Raw genomic sequence first — 20,721 nt, 5'->3', positions numbered from 1 at the left:
AAGGAGCTGTTTTTAAGAGGAGGCAAACATGAACCTGGAGTTTGCCAGAAGGCATATGAAGTGCTGAGAGCATGGAGTACATTATTCTGTGGTCTGATGAAAATAAAGTGAAATCCATCTATATCAAATATGCACACAAATCAAGATGTGCCACACAGGAAGAGATGTATTTCAGAATAACAGAAGGCATAATGACGGCAAAAGGTGAGTCAAAGTAGGATCAGAGCAGCGACACATGCTAATTTAAACCAGATTTCCACATGTAACTTTGGACAAGCAAAATGCCCTATATGCATCAATGTTTTATGATTAGTTTTCTGCATTAAATTGATTTCAACATCACAAAATACAGTTATACACAGTTATACGTTATAGGCTACCTCTGTGATTTAAGGTGCTTTCACACCTGCCCTGTTTGGTTCCGTTCAATCAAACTCAAGTTCATTTACCCCCTACGTACGGTTTGTTTGGGCAGGTGTGAACACATCAATCGCACTCGGCTGCACAACAAAACAACAAGACCAAGCAAGAGCAGCTTTCTCATGCAGGCATTTGATCTGGTCTGCTTGTTAATGCTACCGTGAGAACACAAACCAACTCAAGGCAATTACACAACTTTGTAACAAAATTAGTCCCTGATTCGGACCAAAGCAAGACAACTCTAGGTCTGAAGGCACCCTTATATTTATGTTGCATACATCCATATGTTGTATGAGTTCATTTCTCAACAATACATACTCATAAAATCCAGTAGCCCTTTGCAGTGTGTCTCTGACATCAGCAGGCAGGTCCCCTGGTTCCTGGGTGCAGCCCCATAACTGCTGTTTGCCCTTTGCGTGAAAGACATTCCCTATGTTGTATAGTGCTCTGGCCTCTCCAACCTGCAATAAGATAAGACACAGAAAAGGAAGAGATTAAAAAGGAATACAGAGAGATCTCTTATCTAAGATCAGATATCAAGATATGTGTGTTATTATACCAACTCCTATTAATCTTAAACGATTGAATGAAGGAGCAAATGAACAGTACAGGCAGCAAACTGGATGGACTCTTAAGAGATACTATTAGAAAAAGCAACATGTTACCTTGTCTCCCTGCTCTTGAGAAATATCCAGATGTCTTTGACAGCACACAACGGCCTCATCAAAGCGCCCCAACACTTTTAATGTGTTCCCAAGGTTGCCGCTGGCTTTCCCTTCTCCGATTCTGTCTCCTATTGTCCTGAGAAAGCAAAGAAACATTTCTGATGATCAGCTGCGGGAGCAAAGACGACAGTTTTCCTATGCTAATGTCATTTAGTTAAAACGATATCCATTAAGGTGCTGTAAAAGGTTTTAATGGGGAGATGCTGTGTAATACATTTTTAATTGGTTGCTTACTACCTAGGAAGAGGTCCCAGTGGCCCTGGTGAGACTGTAATGTAACAAGGTAAATCTCCCTGGGGACTTTGATGAGTTCCCTGCTGAAGTAGCAGCTGCACACACTGCAGGGGACCGGATTACTCATACAAGCTAAATATCCAGCTGGTAGTTGTCAGCTGTTACTATATGAAAGTCCACTCACTTTTGCTTTGAATTCTTCTAACTCAGCATAATGCAATCCCTAATGCTCTTATGAGTATGCATCTGATAAAGTAAATTAAATTTGTCAGGGGTGGTAGCCTGAATCATTCTTTACTGGGACTATCGGTACATCAAATGGAAGATTCATCAGCATATCATTCATCCTGTATGTACAGAGGTCCTACTGCATAAATGAGCTGACTCTAGTGACATGATCTGGCTTCAAAGCTTTCTTAATTAAACAGAATTTAAATCATTATTAGACCACAACTAAGGGGATTCATTTTTTATTGTATTGCAGTCAGACTTCAGAGGGCAAAAGCAGAATTTCTGTTTTAATTTGTTATAAATTATATTGTTTCATCTGCAGCTGTCACTGAACCATTTTGAGATAAAGAATGTGTTTTTTAAGCTTTGCAGAGTGTCCTCATGTAACTGGTAACAAGATGTTTCTGTCTAACGGTATATCACAGTGGAATCTACAGGTCAGTGAAAAAAATCGATACACCATAGTATCATGATATTTTTGTGTGCCAATATCATATGGTCACAAAGACACTATCGATTTTTTTATCATATAAATTATTAATATTACAAATACAAATTAAACTTTTGGCAGCCTTCTAGAATAATATAATATATTGCTTTTCAATCCACTAGATACTACATTTTACAGTTGGAAAAAAAAAGCACAAATCACAATATATCACAATAAATTTTATCGTAACACTCAGTATTTCGCAACATATTTAAAACTGAGTAGCAGGTGGCACCTAACACTGTATTGTGACTCAAGTGTATGAATGTGTGTGTAAAGGGGTGATTACTCGTAGTGTACCAGTGGTCACTGGATCTAGAAAGCTTTAGACAGTATCATTTACCATTTACAAATTTGATTAAATAATTTGCCTAGAATAATATAATATTGCTTTTCAGTCCACTAGATACATTTTACAGTTGGAAAAAAAGCACAAATCACATGACATAAACATATGGAAAAACGGTGTAAAACTATGGTTTTCCTTTTATTCCCTTTTTTTTACTTTACTTTTTACTTTACTCCCATGATACTTTGCCTTTCAGTAACCCGTCTGCTTCCAGCTGGCTATCTGAGGCTGGTGCTGTGTGCACATTGAAATCATGACGGGACAGAGACAGACATAGACATAGTCTCCTCAAAGCTTGTAACTGCTAGTCACAGCTGCTGGTGATGGAGAGATAAAAAAAAGCAGATGGGGAAAGCACCTGTGGTTGAAGCCACCCTCTTCATGTGAATTGATAATGCCCAGTCATGTAATGACTGAAGCAACTGTACTGCTCAAAGCTTGTAACTGCTAGTCACAGCTGCTGGTGATGGAGAGATAAAAAAAAGCAGATGGGGAAAGCACCTGTGGTTGAAGCCACCCTCTTCATGTGAATTGATAATGCCCAGTCATGTAATGACTGAAGCAACTGTACTGTATTTTGACACAGTCAATAAAAATTCAATACTGAAGCTGTCCGTTTCATAACTTTATATTTCTGTAATAAATATAGAAAGGCCAATTAGATAGTAATCTGCATGAGAAATAAAGGGACAATGGTTATATTGGTAATCAGCTTATAGTGATCAATTTGACGCTGACAGAAGTGACCACTATAAGCAGTTAACACTGTATTAAAAGTCACAAAAGCACCTTCAGTTAATAATTGGACTCCTTATAGTTTTTATTAATTTCATTTTCTTATCTCTAAGATTCCTTAGTATGCAGATGATACTGTACTCTATTTTAGTGCCTGTCAATTGCCTTGAGCCACCAAAACAAACAAGCAACAACAAATATTTATTTAGTAACTCAAAAACTACACTTTTTGCATGGGCTTCATCTGGTTTTCAATGCTGGGATAAATATAAATAATATATATAAGCTTTTTGCCAAAGCTGGGGAAGTCGTTTGATTTGAAAAGTAATATACAGATGGTTTCTGTTGATCACTTACAGGCAAATTTCAGGTTAAGTCCAGGAAAATTTCCCACCATCTAAAATCTGACTGACTAAAATCTGAAAATACCTCTCTCAAATTGAAATGAACACAGTGGTTAGTAAATTGCATAACTGACTTTTCTCCTTTAGTAAAAGAAAGTTTGTTCCAGTACCTATTCACACAATACAGCTTAAAACAAGTAAGGGGCCGTACACATGCCACGTTTCTTGTACGCTCAAATTTATTGTTTTCAATAAGGATGGTCAGCAGGCATGCATCCCGAGGTAAACCGAGTTCAACTTTTGGAACACAGCAGTGCACCCAGCATGTCATGTGAGGAGGAACAACCAATCACAGCCAACAGATATCTTCCCCTTCTTTTATAAATATCAGTCTGTGGTAAATATGGAAAAGTTGATCATTTTGGTGCAGGGCTGCCAGAGCTTTTCATCTGTCCCACACACAATAGGCCTACACACAAAGAGCGCCTGGAAGATCAGCTCTGCACTCTGGATTTCAGGTAAATAGGCTACAATAGAGTACTTGTTAGGGTTGCTTAGCGACCTCAGACGCAACCTACCACCGCTCTCTTGAAAGCTGGCTCAAAAAAAGCCCAAAATTTGCGCACAGTGCCTGACCTCGTGTTTTCCAGGTGGTTAAAGACGCGGCATGTGTACGGCCCCCAATGGCAGTCTGACACCAACTTTTACAATGCAGCAGGTAGCAGCTATCAAAAGGTATGATTCTTACCTGGCCAAAGTAAGGTCATGTTTGTGATATTCCAGGGCTTTGCCATACTCTTTGAGGTAGAAGTAGGCATTGCCCAGCTGGCTGTAGATGGCACTGAGGGTCTTCAGGTCTTCTGTTCCGACCTGCACGGCTGCCTCAAAAAACGCTGTTCCGCCTTTGAAGTCTCCAGCCTTGCACAGCCGCTCTCCTTCCAAGGCCAACTCCAAGCAGGAGGCCTCCATTCTAAATGGTGCACACACAGGTTTGCACATGCACACAGGGAAAGACAAAGAACAGTGTTAGCCTATGAGCACCATCAGAGATAGAACAATGTACAGTAATATGGACACTTATTACAGCGGCAGTGCAATATCTTCACAGGGCGAGGAACAAATTGCCAGTATCACCATGACAACAAGGTCTGTTGCTATATCTGTGGACTGTTGCCTTAGCAACTGATTTAAAGTCTCAGTGAAAGAGCACCTTGAAAAGGTGTTGCACCTTGCTTTCTGCTCGTTACTGCTCATATCAGCTTGTTTTTTGGAGTCTGATTCATGAAAGACGGTTATCTAATGGGTGGACAATATCAATGTGTTTGCTAAAGAATAAGAGTAATTTATTAACTGATACTGTTCATAGTCCATGTGAACACTGGAGAAAAATCAACAGAACAGCCTAATGTTGGTCATTCCTGTGTCAACAAGTGACGATCCAAGTGTATCTCTGCTTCCCTACATTGCTGAAGTGAAATATAACTGAAGCACTATTTTCCAGAAATCAAAAGCTAAGTCAGGAGGAGTTTTCCACCACCTCTACAATGCCTACGTTACCATGGCAACTGCCGGATCAATGATGCTGACTCAGGGAATGTAAAAGAAATGTGAACTTTTTGTCTATTGACAACTTCCCTGTTGTTCAGGGGACATTTCATCATTATCAAGTAGTTGATGGAGCCTATTTTAATAATGCATTAAGCAAGTATACTGCGTACAGGTACTATTTTCTTAGATGCTTGGTCAAAATAAAATCAAGAAGAAGAATTTCGATAGACAAGATATTGATGTATCAAGCCAAAAGCGTTTTTTGTGTGGTCGTAAGACAAGCGAGTGTACTACTACTGGGTCCTTGAACCCATTCACATACACAGCACTCAGTCACAACATGCACAACTCTGCCTCGCCAGTGAGTCGTATTCAGAAAGTACACACCCCAGATTCATTGTATAATCCAGGATAAACTAAAGACCAGCAGATTTGGTTGCAGCTCTAAATTCCAGATAAGGTACTAGAATGTAGAGTTAAGCAAGGATTATCCTCCAATCTAATCTGTTTTACAAATGTCACCATTCAAAAGTATGGCAAAGAGACCATATGTAGTTTCACCCACAGGTTCAGTGTTCAAAGAGTCAAAGAGTGCATTTGTTTCATGGGTGCACTGAAGAAACACTTTACATCCTCCACTTCTTTACAGTCCTCTTCCATAAAGTTTATCATTCTGTTCTGTATTTTCTATTTGCATTGGGCCCCATCTTATTTTTTTAACATCATTTTATTTCATCCATCTGTTCCCATTTTCTTTATATTGCCTCGCTACAATGCACACCAGACATGATTATGCTAGGGACACAGAAATGTTTCATTTCACTGGCACTTAAAATTCTATTTTAATTCCTAGTAATTATTCATCATTTAAAATTTAGTTAATCCCAATTTACTCAACACAAGCCCTTTTGTATTTTGTTACATAGTCTGAGCAATATATAAAAATCATATCGATATCATGATGAGGCTAGATATTGTCTTTAGTTCTTAATCGTAAGTGTGGTCTTCTCCTGGTTTAAAACACTGTGTTACTGTAAAGTGATTTAGGGATTTATTTTAACAGCTAATTAACAGTCATTTCATTGACAGTGTGATTTTCTAGTCAAATTTTCTCAGCTTCTCCCAATCTGGAGTAAGTGTCCTCATCAAGGTCATTGGGTTTGCACAACCTTCCATGTAAAGCAACAAAAATCACCACAGAATTGTACGTTTTCATTGCTCAAGCAGTACCTGTGTTTTTGCTTGGCTCGTGTTTTGTTCACATACACCTGCAGCTCCAAGTGTAGCGGCCTTAGCATAGCCTGGGGTCGGGGTCCACAGTGGACCAGTCTACACACAGCTTTCTCTGCTCCAGACAGAGGGCAAGGCTCAGAAGCCATGAGGGCAAGGGTTAACAAGGGCAAGCTATGTCAAAAAATTCAGAAATGAGCAACTCTTTATGTAGATATTGCAGTTCATTCAACCAGTACAGCCATCACTGATAATGCAGTGCTGATATGGATCACTGAGATGGAATTTCCAGCTAATAGTTCCTCTATTACAAAGTCCATATTGTCCGTAGGAATGAAAATGTCAGCAATGTTGCAGCAAAGCTGGACACAATCCAACCGTAATTTCTACACACAGCCCCAGACCAGCCAAGAATCACATCTGCTTCTCAAGTCCTCGAGAACGCTCCAAAAATTCAGCGATGAACTCTTTGCTCCCACAGCTGAACCAGTCAGGAGGGGATTGTAGAAAAATCCACAAAAGAGCAGTTTCATTTACAGTTGTATTTATTAGCAAAAACATGCTGACATAAAAGTCTACAAAGGGGCATGTTTCACTAGTCCAAATGAAGTTAATCAAGAAGTTGAGTTCTCCACAGCTGTTTGGTCATTCAGTTCTTACTTTCCAACAGAAATGTGTCCTCTGTTACCATCCTCTTCAACCTGTCCTTAGCTGTGACAGCAAGATCCATGGCTCCTGCCGGGCCATTACAAGCCACGCTGTAAAAGAGGGAGTGTTCAATCTAAGAACAATTTGGGTGAGAGCAGGGGTGCAGTCAGTGACGAGAAAGCGGGTGCAATACGTCTAAGCTTGACCACTGCCTCAGTGAGAGATAAAGAGGAAGGATGAAAGAGAAGACAATTGCTAATCCAGTGACCTGCACCTCCTTGGTAGGGACCACACTGTGCACTGATTGGTCTAGACTAATCCAACTATCTGCTGACACAGGCAGAAACATTATTAGGTCACCAGGCAAGACAAATAAGACGTGCGTAAAGACAAGGTAAGGGAACTATAAATATCAAGACTGTGAGTACTTATATTTTCAGTTACTTTCATTATGAATAATGTTCATTTTTTAGGTTTCCTTGCTAAAAATCCTCAAATGTATTTTGATTTTAATTCCTCCTACAAGTAATGTAGCAAAAAAAATTTCATTTCCATATCGTAAAAAAAAATCCAATTTAAAGGTTTAATATTGCATGCAGAATCTTCATTGAGTAAACTCCTTGGTAACTCACCCACGCCAAACACAAGTGAGCATGACCTGATGTGAACTTGTACGGTGCCAAAACGCAGCTGACCTACACTCAATCCTGTGCCTGAACGCATCCTGTGCGCACAACCATGGAGCACTGAAGCTGCTGCTTTGCGAATGGGCCGTTCACGCTACGCCTCCCGTGTTGACACAGTAAGGCCACGGAAACCCCATACAGGCTTACCAGAGTAACTAATAACATTAACAATGGCTCTGTTCCAATTAGGGATGAGAGTAAGCCATGAGAGCATGCACAATACCCAGGTCCTTCGGCTGGAATACCTCCATATCTTTAGCCGCGAGTCATTTTATTAACTACACCTGTGTGTTTCCTGATATGTTAATGCCTGCCAGGAATAAAAAAATCTATGAGCCTTACATGGCATAGCAATATCAAACATCAAAATTTAGATACACTAACAACATACGGTGTGCATGAAAACTAGAATCATGGCCCTGTGGTTGTATGGCTTCGCCAACCAGTAGTTGTAGTTTACATCCACATCTGTCCAGTCATACAATAAAAAAGCTTTAAGTGCATTTTTGGGCAAAATGGAAGTTATCACTATATTTTGAGGGTGTATTAGATCTATTGAAGGTTAAAAAAAAAAAAAAGAAAGAAAGAAAACTCAGAACATCCAAGACTAAAGTCATATATTTATGAGGATAAAACTCAGTAATGTTTTGAAAATATTAAGCGATACATTTGTATGTGTTTGGTCAAGGAACATATTCCTCCAATTTGCAAGGCTGGATCAACCTCATCACACCACAGGGAATCTTAGCAAACACTGAGACATCCATCAAGACGTAATGATTTAAAATTAGTTCCAAAATAAAAGTTGTACCGACTTCTAAGACATTACCTGGCCATCAGCTAGATGTCATTCCTGGATGTCCTAGAAATCTGACATTAATATCAACAACCCTATTCAGCTTTTCTGCGTTAGTTTATGTACACTGTGTGCATTTAGCAGCTTTATATATCCTAAAAACTGAAAATAAGTCAACTAAATCTAAAAATAATAATCCATTGTGTCAAACTGGACACAAACCCCAATCTCATGGGTGAAAGTCCTTTCCTTGACCTATTTAGCCACCAAGACTCTCACCTTATTCGGACTTTGTCACTCTTTATACTCCCTCACCTGACTTTCTGGCAGTTTATCTCACAGAATATTCAAGGTTTTTCCTTGTAAATTTTCTTCATTTTTTTCTTGTAAATGTATGACTTTAATCTCAGAAATTCACAGTTCTATTAAGTTTTTCTCTGAACGTTACCCCCCTCCCCTGGTTCCATTTTCATTTTATTTTCCTTTTTTACTTACAATGGTCCTAATATATCATTGTACTACATTGACTAGAGTTGCAACGGTATGAAACTTTCATGGTATGATAAAGGTCTCACAAAATATCGCAGTTCCATGGTATCATGCAATTGCAGAATTATATTATCATCAGTCAGAATGACTCTCAACAGAATGAAAGCAGAAGGGTTATTGTTGGTTGAACAAATGTTTTATTAGGTTAAGTGAAACCTGAAACCATTTTGTTAATGGAAGTACATGTAAAAAGTCTCCCCTTTGAAAATAACTAGAGTAAATGTGAGAGTCAACATCCAGTTGCATTTTTTTTCAATATCATAGATAAGCAAATGTACATGGTATGATAATCGACAACTTTTATATCACAGTATAACATGAAACGGGTATATCACTACAACCCTAATATTGACATGTATGATTGCTGAGAATAACTTCCAGTGAAAAACATGCTGTCTTTACTTAGAGAGTTTTTTTACAGAGGAGTTCAGAGGACTGATACAGCACTTCACTACCTGCAACAACAATCACCTGACAGTACCAGTGAGCTTGTGATGAACTACCAGAGGAACAGGATTCAACACAAAATTGTAGTCATTACAGCTGGCAACACTTCAAATATGAATGCTAAAACATGGATGCCTCACACACATCTTCAACCCGGCAGCAAATTAGATCTATACAATCATCAGCCTTTATTCTTCCTCTATTCAAGTGCCCCAGTAAGCCATGACAGTGAGCCGGGATGCACAATACCAGGACCCTGAAACCAAAGCAGCTACATGAAATTCAGCCACCAACAATTGTATCATTTACACCTGTGCCTTTGTTATTGTGACACATTATAATGTCCTTTGTGGAAATGCATATGTGCTCACCTCTCCCAAACAGATGCTGATACCGCAGGCTGAGATCGTAACTCAGAAACGCATATCCTCTTTGATCTAAAAGATCACTTGACCTTGGGTGGAACTCACCATGGCAAAGTAATCCAGATGGTCTGTTGTATTTTTTCCATTGTTGCTTACATCACTCTCTAACAGTGGGAGGAAAAACAGAAACTCTACCCCAGTACATGTGATTTTACATTGTGGTATCTCAATATTGATATGTATATTATTTTCGAGAGAAATTAGTTGATAAACTGCTGATAATTGACATAACCAGAAAAAAATGTCTGTTATTGGTTTATCCCAGGAATTTAGCTAATGTCTGAACTTCCATACATTGATGCAAAAACCATTTAAAAATTCTAAATTGCCATAAAGCTGTCGTGGCCATTGAGTCACAAACAAAGCCTACAATGGCCTGCTACAGCCAGAGATATTACAGGGATCGATATAGACATAAACGGTATGGCAAAATTTATAATGCTAGGCAATCATCTTATGAAATATTTTGTCACATAGCTCAAACCTATAATTTTTTCAATCTTTAATGGTACTAGATCCTTAGTCTGGTTTAGACAGTAAGGCTCTGTGAGACAATCTAACAGAAACAAACATTGAAAAAAGATGAAACTACTACTAGAGCAACTGAGGTATGACATGAGCAAGATAGGCCACCTGAACCTTTCAATTCAATTGTATTCATAAAGCCCAATATCACAAATCACAATTTGCCTCAGAGATCTTTACAGCATATGACATCCCTCTGTCCTTGGACCCTCACAGCGGAGGAGGAAAAACTTCCCAGAAAAAAACTTCGATGGAGGAAAAAAAAATGGTAGAAACCTTAGGAAGCCTCCCCGTTAAAAGAGTGACCAACCAGTCTTTCTTGCTCATACATTATAACAAATGAATTTTGCTGTTGTTGAAGCAACATGTCTAAGCCCTTGGGCAAAAGTGGTCTAAACATCATCAAGAGGGGCCGGCAATGACAGAGCAAAGTCATCACTCTGGGAACTGGATGAAACTGGTTACTACTAGTCTTTTAAAATGAGCAAGGTCATATCCTTGGCATTAAATACAGCTGACTTAAAATAGCAACAACTACTTCTACAACAGTGGGGGAAAACCCTCCACCTCTGGAATCCTTTAGTGGGACAAAAGGCCAGAAATGTTGATACTTCCAGTTACCAGATCTGAACAAGTCATTAAAGGAGAGCCTTCACAGTTGTAGACTGAGCCAAGGCTTCTCTTCAGTGCAAACAGGAAAGAGGTGTAGACACTAACAGCAGTAGCCAGAGGGATGAGGGGTACAAGGTCAATGCAGTTACAAAAGACCACAGAGGGAATGTTTAGTAGTGAGCAGTCATATCCATTATGTACAATACACCAAATGTAGTTAACCAATCAGACCCTGGCCCTTCAACTTGCCCCAGTGATATAGCACTTAGCAAGCCTCAACTGTTTCTGGCACTGCACACAGGGCTTGTGCATGTCCTCAGGAGGCTCACGGGCAGCACTAGAGGCCTTTGCTTCTCACACAATAAGCTTTGTCTGACGAAAACAGGCAGATATAAGCAAATAGCCATGAGAAGAATTTTCATGATTGGCATGAAGCCTGACAGAAGGAGTACAGGAGGTAGAGGACAACAAGATATCAAAGAGGGATGATGGAAACCTAGCATCTCTTCAATCAAGGGGCTTCGCAAGCACATCAGTGGTCATAGAATCATGGCAGTGATAAGAAGAGAGTAAAGTTGAAGCAGGTAATAACTAAGGTGCTGTTAGAGGAAAGATAAAGATAAGGAGAAAGACATGAGGACACTGACTCCAGCAGCAGATGGATGGGCCTCTGTAAACTACAGCCAAATTGTAAAACCCTGAATTGTAAAAGAGACTGTGGGAAAAAGGGTGCAGCCTTAAGAGTGTCTGGCAACATGGTTAAAAAACTGAAGCTGTGCTGTTGTAAAGTCAGAGGCCAATATATCATCACTCGTGCTGATCAAAGTCAGTAAACTTAAAGTGCTGCGTGAGAGCTAGCTCGAGGGCTAACTGGCAGACAGAAAGACGGATAAAAGAACACAGACCATGGCTGAGAGAAGGCTATTTCTAGCCATGTAAAGAAAGACAAAACAACCCGACAACAAGACAAAAAGAAGGGATTATTCTCCATGAGAGGATTTTCACAATGTGACTTTCATTCTTGTCATCTTTGCGGTTGGAGTAAGAATGGATCTGTGCAGTACAGTCTGCTATTCCCTCCTCTGATTACCACTCTAATTGGTCTGTTTGGGAGACACTCATCCCATAATAGCCTGCCTGTGGTCTAAGAGAGACAGTCTCCCAGTGTCATTACCATGGCAGCACAGAGTGCATGTAACATACTGGACAGGTTTCAGGGAGAAAGTTGGGAAGGTAAAAGTGAGTTTTGTATGTAAGCTGACCTATGACATGTTCTGTTGCTGGAAAACAGCACGACTGTCTTTGTCATATAGTAAACTGAATATCTGGGTTTTTGACTGTAGGTTGAACAAGCTGTTACAACATATCACCTTGGGTTGTGGTAAATTTTAACAGGTGTTTCCCTATTTTCTGACATTTAGCAGAAAAAACATGAATCGATTAATGGAGAGCGTAAGTGGACGATTAATCAGCCGTTAGAATTATTGTTAGTTGCGGCCCTGCAATGTTTTACATCATTGTAAACTTAATATCTTTAAGTTGTGAACTGTTATGCTGCATTCACATGTATTCAAGAAGATGGCAGATGACAAATATGATTCTTCTAATTCTGGTGTATGAGAGCGGGTCGGTAAAATTAGGTAAGGCGGGCAGAATACCAGCAACTGTAATGGTAGACAGCATTGCCATCCAAAGTTATAATATTTGAACTTTTTGCCATCCTCCACAATGGAATTTATAATCAGTGGGATGCATGATACTGGACATTTTTTTTTGCCAATATCTGATATGCCGGTATGCAACAACTTATTTGGCCAATACCAATCAGCATGTTGGACGATTACGATATTTCATTTTAAAGCCAATATCAGCCGATACCAATGACGTGCCGAACTTATCGTGCATCCCTGAAAATTGAATGTTATCCTTCATACAAGGAGAAAACATGGGCTGAGACTGGACATTACTTAATAATTACATTAAATGATAAACACGAAACACATGGAATTTTATTATTAAACAGGCTAGTTCAGCCTTCATCAGGGCAAAAAGGATCCTATTTCCTATCCTATTTGCCCTGACTCAGGCCGAAACATGTTGGCAATTTTTATCTGTTCTACATGAACTAGCCTGTTTAATAAAGCTTTTTAATTGCCAGAGTGCCTTGGACCGCCTTTTCTTCTTCTTCCTCATTAGGTTGTCCACTAATCAGAAAATCAACAGTTCAATCCCCAGCTCCTCTGGTCTGCATGTCCAAGCATCCTTGAGCAAGATACTGAACCTCAAATTGCTCCCAATGGCTGTTCCATCAGTGTGTGAGTGAGTTAAAAACTGAGTAGCAGGTGACACCTTGTATGGTAGCCTTGGCCACCAGTGTATGAATGTGTGTGTGAATGGGTGAATGTGACTCGTAGTGTGAAAAGCGCTTTGAGTCGTCGGAAGACTGAAAAGACACTATACAAGTGCAGGTCCATTTACAACCTAAACAAACGCTGCAATATACACCTGCTGCATACTGTACACCACCTCCTCCATTAAATTCTATATGAACTGAAATCCCATAGTCCCAAAAATCTATAAAAGGGTATATCACTTACAATAAATAGCACTGCATTCTTTCATTCTGATCATGTAGTTTCAGTGAAATTTATTTCTTAATAAAAAATAAGGAAAATTTTATTTCCCGTTTTCTTCTTGGAGCTCTTCCTTTATTCATGGATCCTTATTCTAAATTCAGGGTTCTACACTACTGTCCCCATTATTCTTGGCTTAGCTAAGAAACTCTGTGCTCGGAGTAGTAATCCAGCCATAATTACAGAGTGCCACGGCTAGTTGTCAGGGAAACCAAAGAGAAACTCTCTAGGAATGTTTTTTCCTCTTGCAGCGCATGTCTCTTTCACTTAGAGCAGAGCCGTCTCCCTCTTTCTTCTTTTGTCTGATTCTCTTGTAAAATTGATTTTTTCCCCATGATTCAGTTTTTCTTAACCCTTTTGTCTGTAGCCCGTTTTGTCTGTAGCCATGTTAAGAGGGCAGCATCATCAAATATGACCCTGGAAAACATTGAGAGAACATAACATGACATTTAGGGAAGAATATATGTAATTTTGTATTATAGGCAGTCATTCCTATAATCTTTGCTTTCTGTGAAGAACATGACAAGGACCTGATGACATGTCCATTTCCAGTGTCAGGCATTTATCCTTTTACAATGAGGTGCTCTTCAAGGACACCTCTTTTTCAGTGGACAGTTATGTTCTGTAGCTTACTGAAGACTGGATGTGAATGTGTAAAAAAGAATTTACAACAGTCTATCTTCTCAGTCAGGACAGTAATGGACAATATATCGATACTGGGATATGAGACTAGATATTGTCTTAGATGTACCAAACATCTCATTGTGTAAGTATTTTGTAAAAGCACAGATAGTCAACCCTTGGTCACAGTCACTATAGTCACAATATCAATATCAAAGTATTTGGTAAAAAACATTGCTATATTTGATTTTCCCCATTGCCCAGCCCTATGTCTGGACAAAGATTAAATAACGACGCAAGTCTAACTGAGATTTCAGGCTACAGATCACCATGTAATTCAGCAGAATCAGTTATCTGATGTAATCTAAGTAGACAAATGAGCTTTGGAGTACTTCTATCAGAGTTGCTTCTATCTATAGACACTGCGGATGTTTTCACACTTGGTATTTTTCAGCCCTCTAAATGGTGACTAAGCCTTTTTTGCACATATGTGAACAATCCAAGAGAACTCCGACCCCTCTGAAGTGGACCGAACCCAGAGCACCTCTCCAGGTGGTCCAAGTACGGTTCACTTCAAGTCCACAGTGCGGTTCATTAAACCTGTGCCTTGTGAACACAAAGATGTGGAATGTATAATACATCAAACGGCAACAGTCTATAGCACAGAAACGCTAAGGTTTTCTTCTGATTTTAAGTTCATCTAAAAGTGAGGGGCTTCATAACCGCATTGCAGTTCTACGTGAAAGTGAAACTACGTCAACATATATTATATGTGGTGTGAACAGGAGAGAAAGAAAGAGAACTGAGTACCTTTTCTGTTGGTCCACTTTTTGGCTTTAAAAGGACTGAGTTTGGTTTGTGTAAAAACGACGATATGTGAAAACACCCTAATTCTTTTTATTGGATATTTCAAAAACAACAACAACAACAAAGTGTCCTTGTGTTTGTTTTTAACATCCAGTAAATAGAGTGAATGTCTGGAACCAAAGCCCTGACAAAACAAAAGCATTTCACAGGGTGTGTTTGTTGACAAAGACCCCGTAGATAATATCCCTTTGTGTCTCATCTGTGTTTCATTATCAGCTACAGACAAAAGCGCACAAAAACACACACACATATCCATAACCCTCATTGCAGAAAGGTCATGTATTGACTTGATCTGTTTGTAAAATAGAAAGCAATCACTGGGGGTAGACCTGGCTATATGATCATGACCAGCAGCACTGTGACTCAGTGTCACAGACACTGGGCTTCAAATGAAGGCGGGGTGTAATGTCACAAACAAAACACAGAGTGGAAGTCTGTTCTGTTAATTGTTTGGCGATTGAGTATCGTTTAGAGTTTCACTGCGGTGCATGTGCGTGCTCAAAGTAAATTACACAACATAACCTTGATTGGACTTGCAGCGCTACCCTTAAACCACTCCTTTGGAGACTGTTACCATGCAATTATTACATAGATCAAGTTTCTGCATAATCTGTGGGTGGCATATCTGACTTACTCTACGTGACTGACTAACCAAGACGTGGAGGCACGCTAATACAGTGTAATCAGTGTTACGGTGATTAGTAATTTTTAAAATGTCAAGACATATAACAGAGGAGTGTCATTCTTACAAGTTTTACCACAATCTGATCAGTGGTGTCTAAGTTATGACTTGACACAAAGACAAAAAACAAGATAAACTGTCATGGGTTAGTTGGTGTAACTGCCAAAATACACTAATAAGAAGAGCCAAACATCAGTAAGTTGAAAACACTCAGTGGTACTTTTTACACTGCGTGCCACCTCTTAAAATATTAGGCTTTCCAGGTACCACCATTATGACTGACAAAAATACAACAACATAGGCCTACTCTATTTAGCAACAGACAGTTCATGCAGGAGGCAGGTTTACTCCTAATCAGAAGATTATTTATTGTTGTCACTGACGGTCATGCTATACAAAGGGGTAGCACTAGATCTGGCAGTTAAACTTATCCGCAAAATTCTCATACACCACAAGGGACAGCTTTCATCAGTTGAGGGGGCTCAGTTGACTGTTGTCCATTTCAGTTTCAACGGGGCTGCTCGAAATATTCTTCTCATGATCGCACTTTTATTCCTAATATTTGGAGCCACGATTGCAGTGTTTTTAAACTATTTATTTATCTCAGCTTACTATTGTTCCATCAGAATTTAGCTTGACACGAATACGTAGCAGGCTGATGTCAAAACAAAAATATAAGAGAAAGGGCAAACTAAATTACATCTCAGGTGTCTCATAGTTTTAGTATATTAATTGAAAATGTTTTAGTAATTTGATACCATCATATATGTTAAATTACTTTTTCAAAAAACTTTTCAGAGATTGCGCCGTGTACCACTGGAGGAAGTTCGTGGAAGACATGGACATGGACGTGGTACACATACCAAAGTCTGGGAACCTGTGGATTAGCTGATTGAGAGAAAATTTATCTGCAACTTTTTTGACACTTGAGCAACTTCAAGCAAAAAAGGCAAATTTTGTTTTGTTTTGCTTTCAGCTTCTCAAACGTGATGTCTTGCTGCTTTTATTGGTGATATAAGATAGTAAACTGAATATCTTTGGCCTTTGGACTACTAGTCAGATTAAGCAGTTAATCCAACTATAGGAATTTTTCACTATTTTCTGATATATTATAGGCAAAAGTTGGTTAATTGAAGTACTGGCAATGAAAATAATAACACTCGCAGCCCTAGTAAGCCATAACATCCGCCTGAGATCCTGTATCCTCATATGAGGACATCACATTTTAGGTTTACTTGACCTTATACTTCATTCCATTAAACTTAGACCTATTGTCCTTATTTGTGGACACTTTTTATGCCAACTAGTGGTAGTAAGAGCACAATACAGTAACCCATGTAAAAACAAGATGGCAGCCATCTCTGCCAGGTCAGTCTGCAGCCGATCCAGACACAAAAGTGGGCAAGGTCCAAAACCTGATCACATTTTAGTGTTGAATCTTGTTTATTTATGATTAATAATGTTTGTAGTTTGATATAGTAACAAATTAATTTGACCAATTTTAGCAACAATAACCAGCTAAGACACTGTTAATTAGGAAGTACTCGTATGAAGACATTAGGAATTTATGATCGTCTCGTTTGAGACGTTAGGACTTTTTTATAATTTCACTTGAGGACACTGGGGCTTAATTACTGTTGGCAATGTTTATTTTTTATATACTTATCAGGGCCTACTGATCCGAAATAGCTATGAGAAATTAAGAATGCATACTAAGCATAAGTTCGGGTCTCAGGAGGGTATGATTGAGAGAAAAATTATCTGCAAGTTTGACAGTTGACCAACTTCAAGCAAAAACGGCAAGTGTGTTTTGCTTTCAGCTTCTCAAAAGTGGTGATTTACTTCTTTTATTGGTGAACTGAATATTTGTGGCCTCTGGCCTTTTAGTAAGATAAAACAACTCATCCTAATACAGGTATTTTTCACTATTTTCGGACAAATAGCTGAAAGTTGGTTAATTGAAAAAATACTGTTGATGAAAATAATAATAGTTACAGCCCTAATAGGAAGTAATATAAAAATATACGGCATGGTTGTGAGGTGGTTAGCAATGGTGCCTTACAGCAAGAGGGCGCCTGGTTCGAACCTCCGGTGTGGTGTAGCCCTTCTGTGTGGAGTTTGCATGTTCTCCCTGTGTCAGCGGTACTCCGGCTTCCTCCCACAGTCCAAAGACATGTAGGTTAATTGGTGACCCTAAATTGCCCGTAGGTGTGAATGTGAGCATGAATGGTTGTCTGTCTCTATGTGTCAGCCCTGTGACAGTCTGGTGACCTGTCCCGCCTGTACCCCGCCTCTCCAGCTGTGACCTCTGACAGGATAAGCGGGGACGGGAAATGAATGAATGAAAGAAATTATAGAACCAATTTTCAAAGTCACGTTTGGTCAAAACTGAGTCATCGCAGAGTAAGATAGTAGATAACTATTGATACTTTCAAGTTGGGACTGGCATTGAAAGGCAGTTTTAAGTCAAAATTTATGACATGCAAATGGAGCAATATTACAGATAGTAGTGAGGCAAAAGATGAAAGAGGACATGTGCAAATGAGTGGGAACATAAATATGCAAATACAAGGTTAAACCAGTAACACTTTTGACACATGCTAGTATACAAATGTACCTCCCTACACCCAAGGCAACACCTGTGTTCCACCCATGTGATCTCCTGACTTTAAACATATGGTGTGAGTCTTCACCCACATGGCACATCTAAACCAAATGCCATGTGTGCTGTCAGTGTGTCCAACCCGGACAACACACTCTCCTCGCTATATCCCTCCATCGTCCACATCTTCTGAGGCTCCTCTCAGTCTGTACATTCCAGCCACAGCAGCTCACTGACCCGAGCCAGGAATGAGGCTTGGATCCGGGCTCTGGCTTCAGCTGTGGCTGGGTCTTGAGCTTTAAATCAGTGAAAGCTGGCTGGTCAAGTTCCGCCTGCCTGGCTCCTCCTTAGAAAGCAAAGCCCTGAGCTGGCAGCCGCTATTATTCTCCCTCCTTTCTGTCCCTCCAGCCGCTCCCTCTTGTCTCTCTTTTGTCCTGACAGCCATTCAAGGACACACTACAGGGCTGCCCCCCTCCTCTGTTTACCGGTGTAACCCCCCTGAGTCCTACCTTGAGTGCAGCCTCTTGCTGGCCAGATCCTGGTCCACACCGTTAGCAGCCGACTGAGCCATAGGACTGCTGCTAGCCTGCCTCCTCGCTCGCTTCCTCCCGCTATGAGGCCCCCTCACAGTTATTTCCTCCAGAGGCAGCTACCCTTTTCTTCTTTCTGTCGTTCCGCCTCTCTGTCACTCCCTCCCCCCCTTTATTTCTCACTCCTTCTTCACCAGTGTCTCTCTCCGTCTCCCTCCCCTCTTGCCTTCATTCACCACAGCAATGGCAGCTGCTGAGGAAGTGAGGTATTGTGCAAATAAACCATATAAACACACGGCCCCGCCCCTTAAGTGACGTCACGGGCCGGGGAGTTGCTTATGCGTGAGAGTTGAATGTGCTTCACTGGTAAAAATATATTTCATGCACAGACATATTCTTTCATTTCCCCAGTGTTTTATTGTTGTTGTTGGCTGCTCTTCAAAATATTTTATTTTTTTCTCTGTTTAAGGAGTGACCTGCATCCTGTTTACCGTCAACACCACAGGTGGAGGTGACTGGGTGTGGTCTAAGGTGTGCTTCTTTTCACCTGCACCCACCCAGCTGTGATGTCACAAGGTCCTTGAGTACACCTGAGCACCACAGCATCAAGGTGAGAGGTATGCTCAATGAACTCACTGTTAGTAAAACCCCTTAAAATGTATCGGACACCCCTGAAAGTGTTTGTTGTCGTCTGCCTGGAACATCCTGACCTCTGACCCTGTGCTGTGGTGCTCAGGTGCACTCCAGGACCTTTTATGGCATCGCTGCTGCATCCAAACGAAAAGCAAGTCGAAAAACACAAAGTGCTGTGAAAATTGTGCAAATTAATTCTTAAAATACTCCCTGCATCTTTGTTCCGTAATTCTATATAGTAACCCTAAGGGCCTAATTTTAAAAAAAAAAAATGTCTAAATAACCATTCAATTCTTTACTTTTTTATTAAAATATTGTATATTATTGGCCTAAAAGCAGTGAATTTTTTTAAATATTGAGTCTTAAAGATACCTAAATGAGCTCATGAAATAATATCACCCCAGGCTACTAAAACTATAAAATTTCCAGGGAAATAAACAAACACACAATCCTACGTAGTTTTCCAGTCTTGATTCTTCTGCCTGTCTGAACCTGCCTGCCGGTTTCCCGAACTGGGGAGTTCTCACCTGCCTAATCTGCCTTTTGTGATTGATTTCCTGGATTTGACCTCTGTCTGTTTCCAGATTAAAGCCGAGAAGAGCTTTGACTTTACTCTGACTGACTGTTTATGTCATGCTTTTGGGTTCAAGTCTGTTCTGTGCCACAACCACTTCAGTATCTGGGACATGACTCATGATTGTGTTCTTTTTAAAGCCCCTAAAAACTTAGGATCAAAACGTCAGGATTTCCCTGACAATGAAAAATCACAAATAAATAAGCAACAGTGAAAGCTGTTTTATTGAAAAACACACACACAAACACACACATACACACACAAGCACAGTTATTTTAACGACATCCAAATCAAATGAAAGTGAAAAACACGGTTGAGGCACTTTCAAAATCATGCCAAGCCAACAGACGGTGATATAACCTTAGCCCTACAGACATATTGACCTATTCTGCAAAGAAGAAGGAAAAGATGTTGACCAATCAGAAGCCGAAAATAAATCTTTTACCAGAATTATGTAGATAATGTAGCAGTGACTTCTGTAACGCATTCCAATTCCTCAGTTCCTCTGTATAATGGAAGAGTAACTGTACCTTTATGTGTAAACATGTATAAAGTCCTGTAAGCAGCGTTGGAACCGGCACTATT

The 20,721-nt window shown here is 39.9% G+C and overlaps 1 protein-coding gene across 1 annotated transcript in view; it reads right to left on the bottom strand.

The window, feature by feature from the left end:
• Window positions 1-19,174, bottom strand: part of gpsm1b (G protein signaling modulator 1b) — a 38,680-nt gene extending 19,506 nt beyond the window's left edge. The window contains exons 1-4 of the mRNA XM_049604573.1: window positions 18,909-19,174; window positions 4,277-4,498; window positions 1,086-1,221; window positions 739-881 (exon numbers count right to left, since the gene is read on the bottom strand). Coding sequence (XP_049460530.1) covers window positions 739-881; window positions 1,086-1,221; window positions 4,277-4,498; window positions 18,909-18,970 — 563 coding nt within the window. The 5' untranslated portion in view covers window positions 18,971-19,174. The remainder of the gene's footprint in view (window positions 1-738; window positions 882-1,085; window positions 1,222-4,276; window positions 4,499-18,908) is intronic.
• Window positions 19,175-20,721: the final 1,547 nt, after the last annotated feature.

The sequence above is a fragment of the Epinephelus fuscoguttatus genome, linkage group LG18, assembly GCF_011397635.1.
Source record: "Epinephelus fuscoguttatus linkage group LG18, E.fuscoguttatus.final_Chr_v1".
In the NCBI taxonomy this organism is placed as follows: domain Eukaryota; kingdom Metazoa; phylum Chordata; class Actinopteri; order Perciformes; family Serranidae; genus Epinephelus; species Epinephelus fuscoguttatus.
This window is presented reverse-complemented; position numbering and strand designations above follow the sequence as displayed.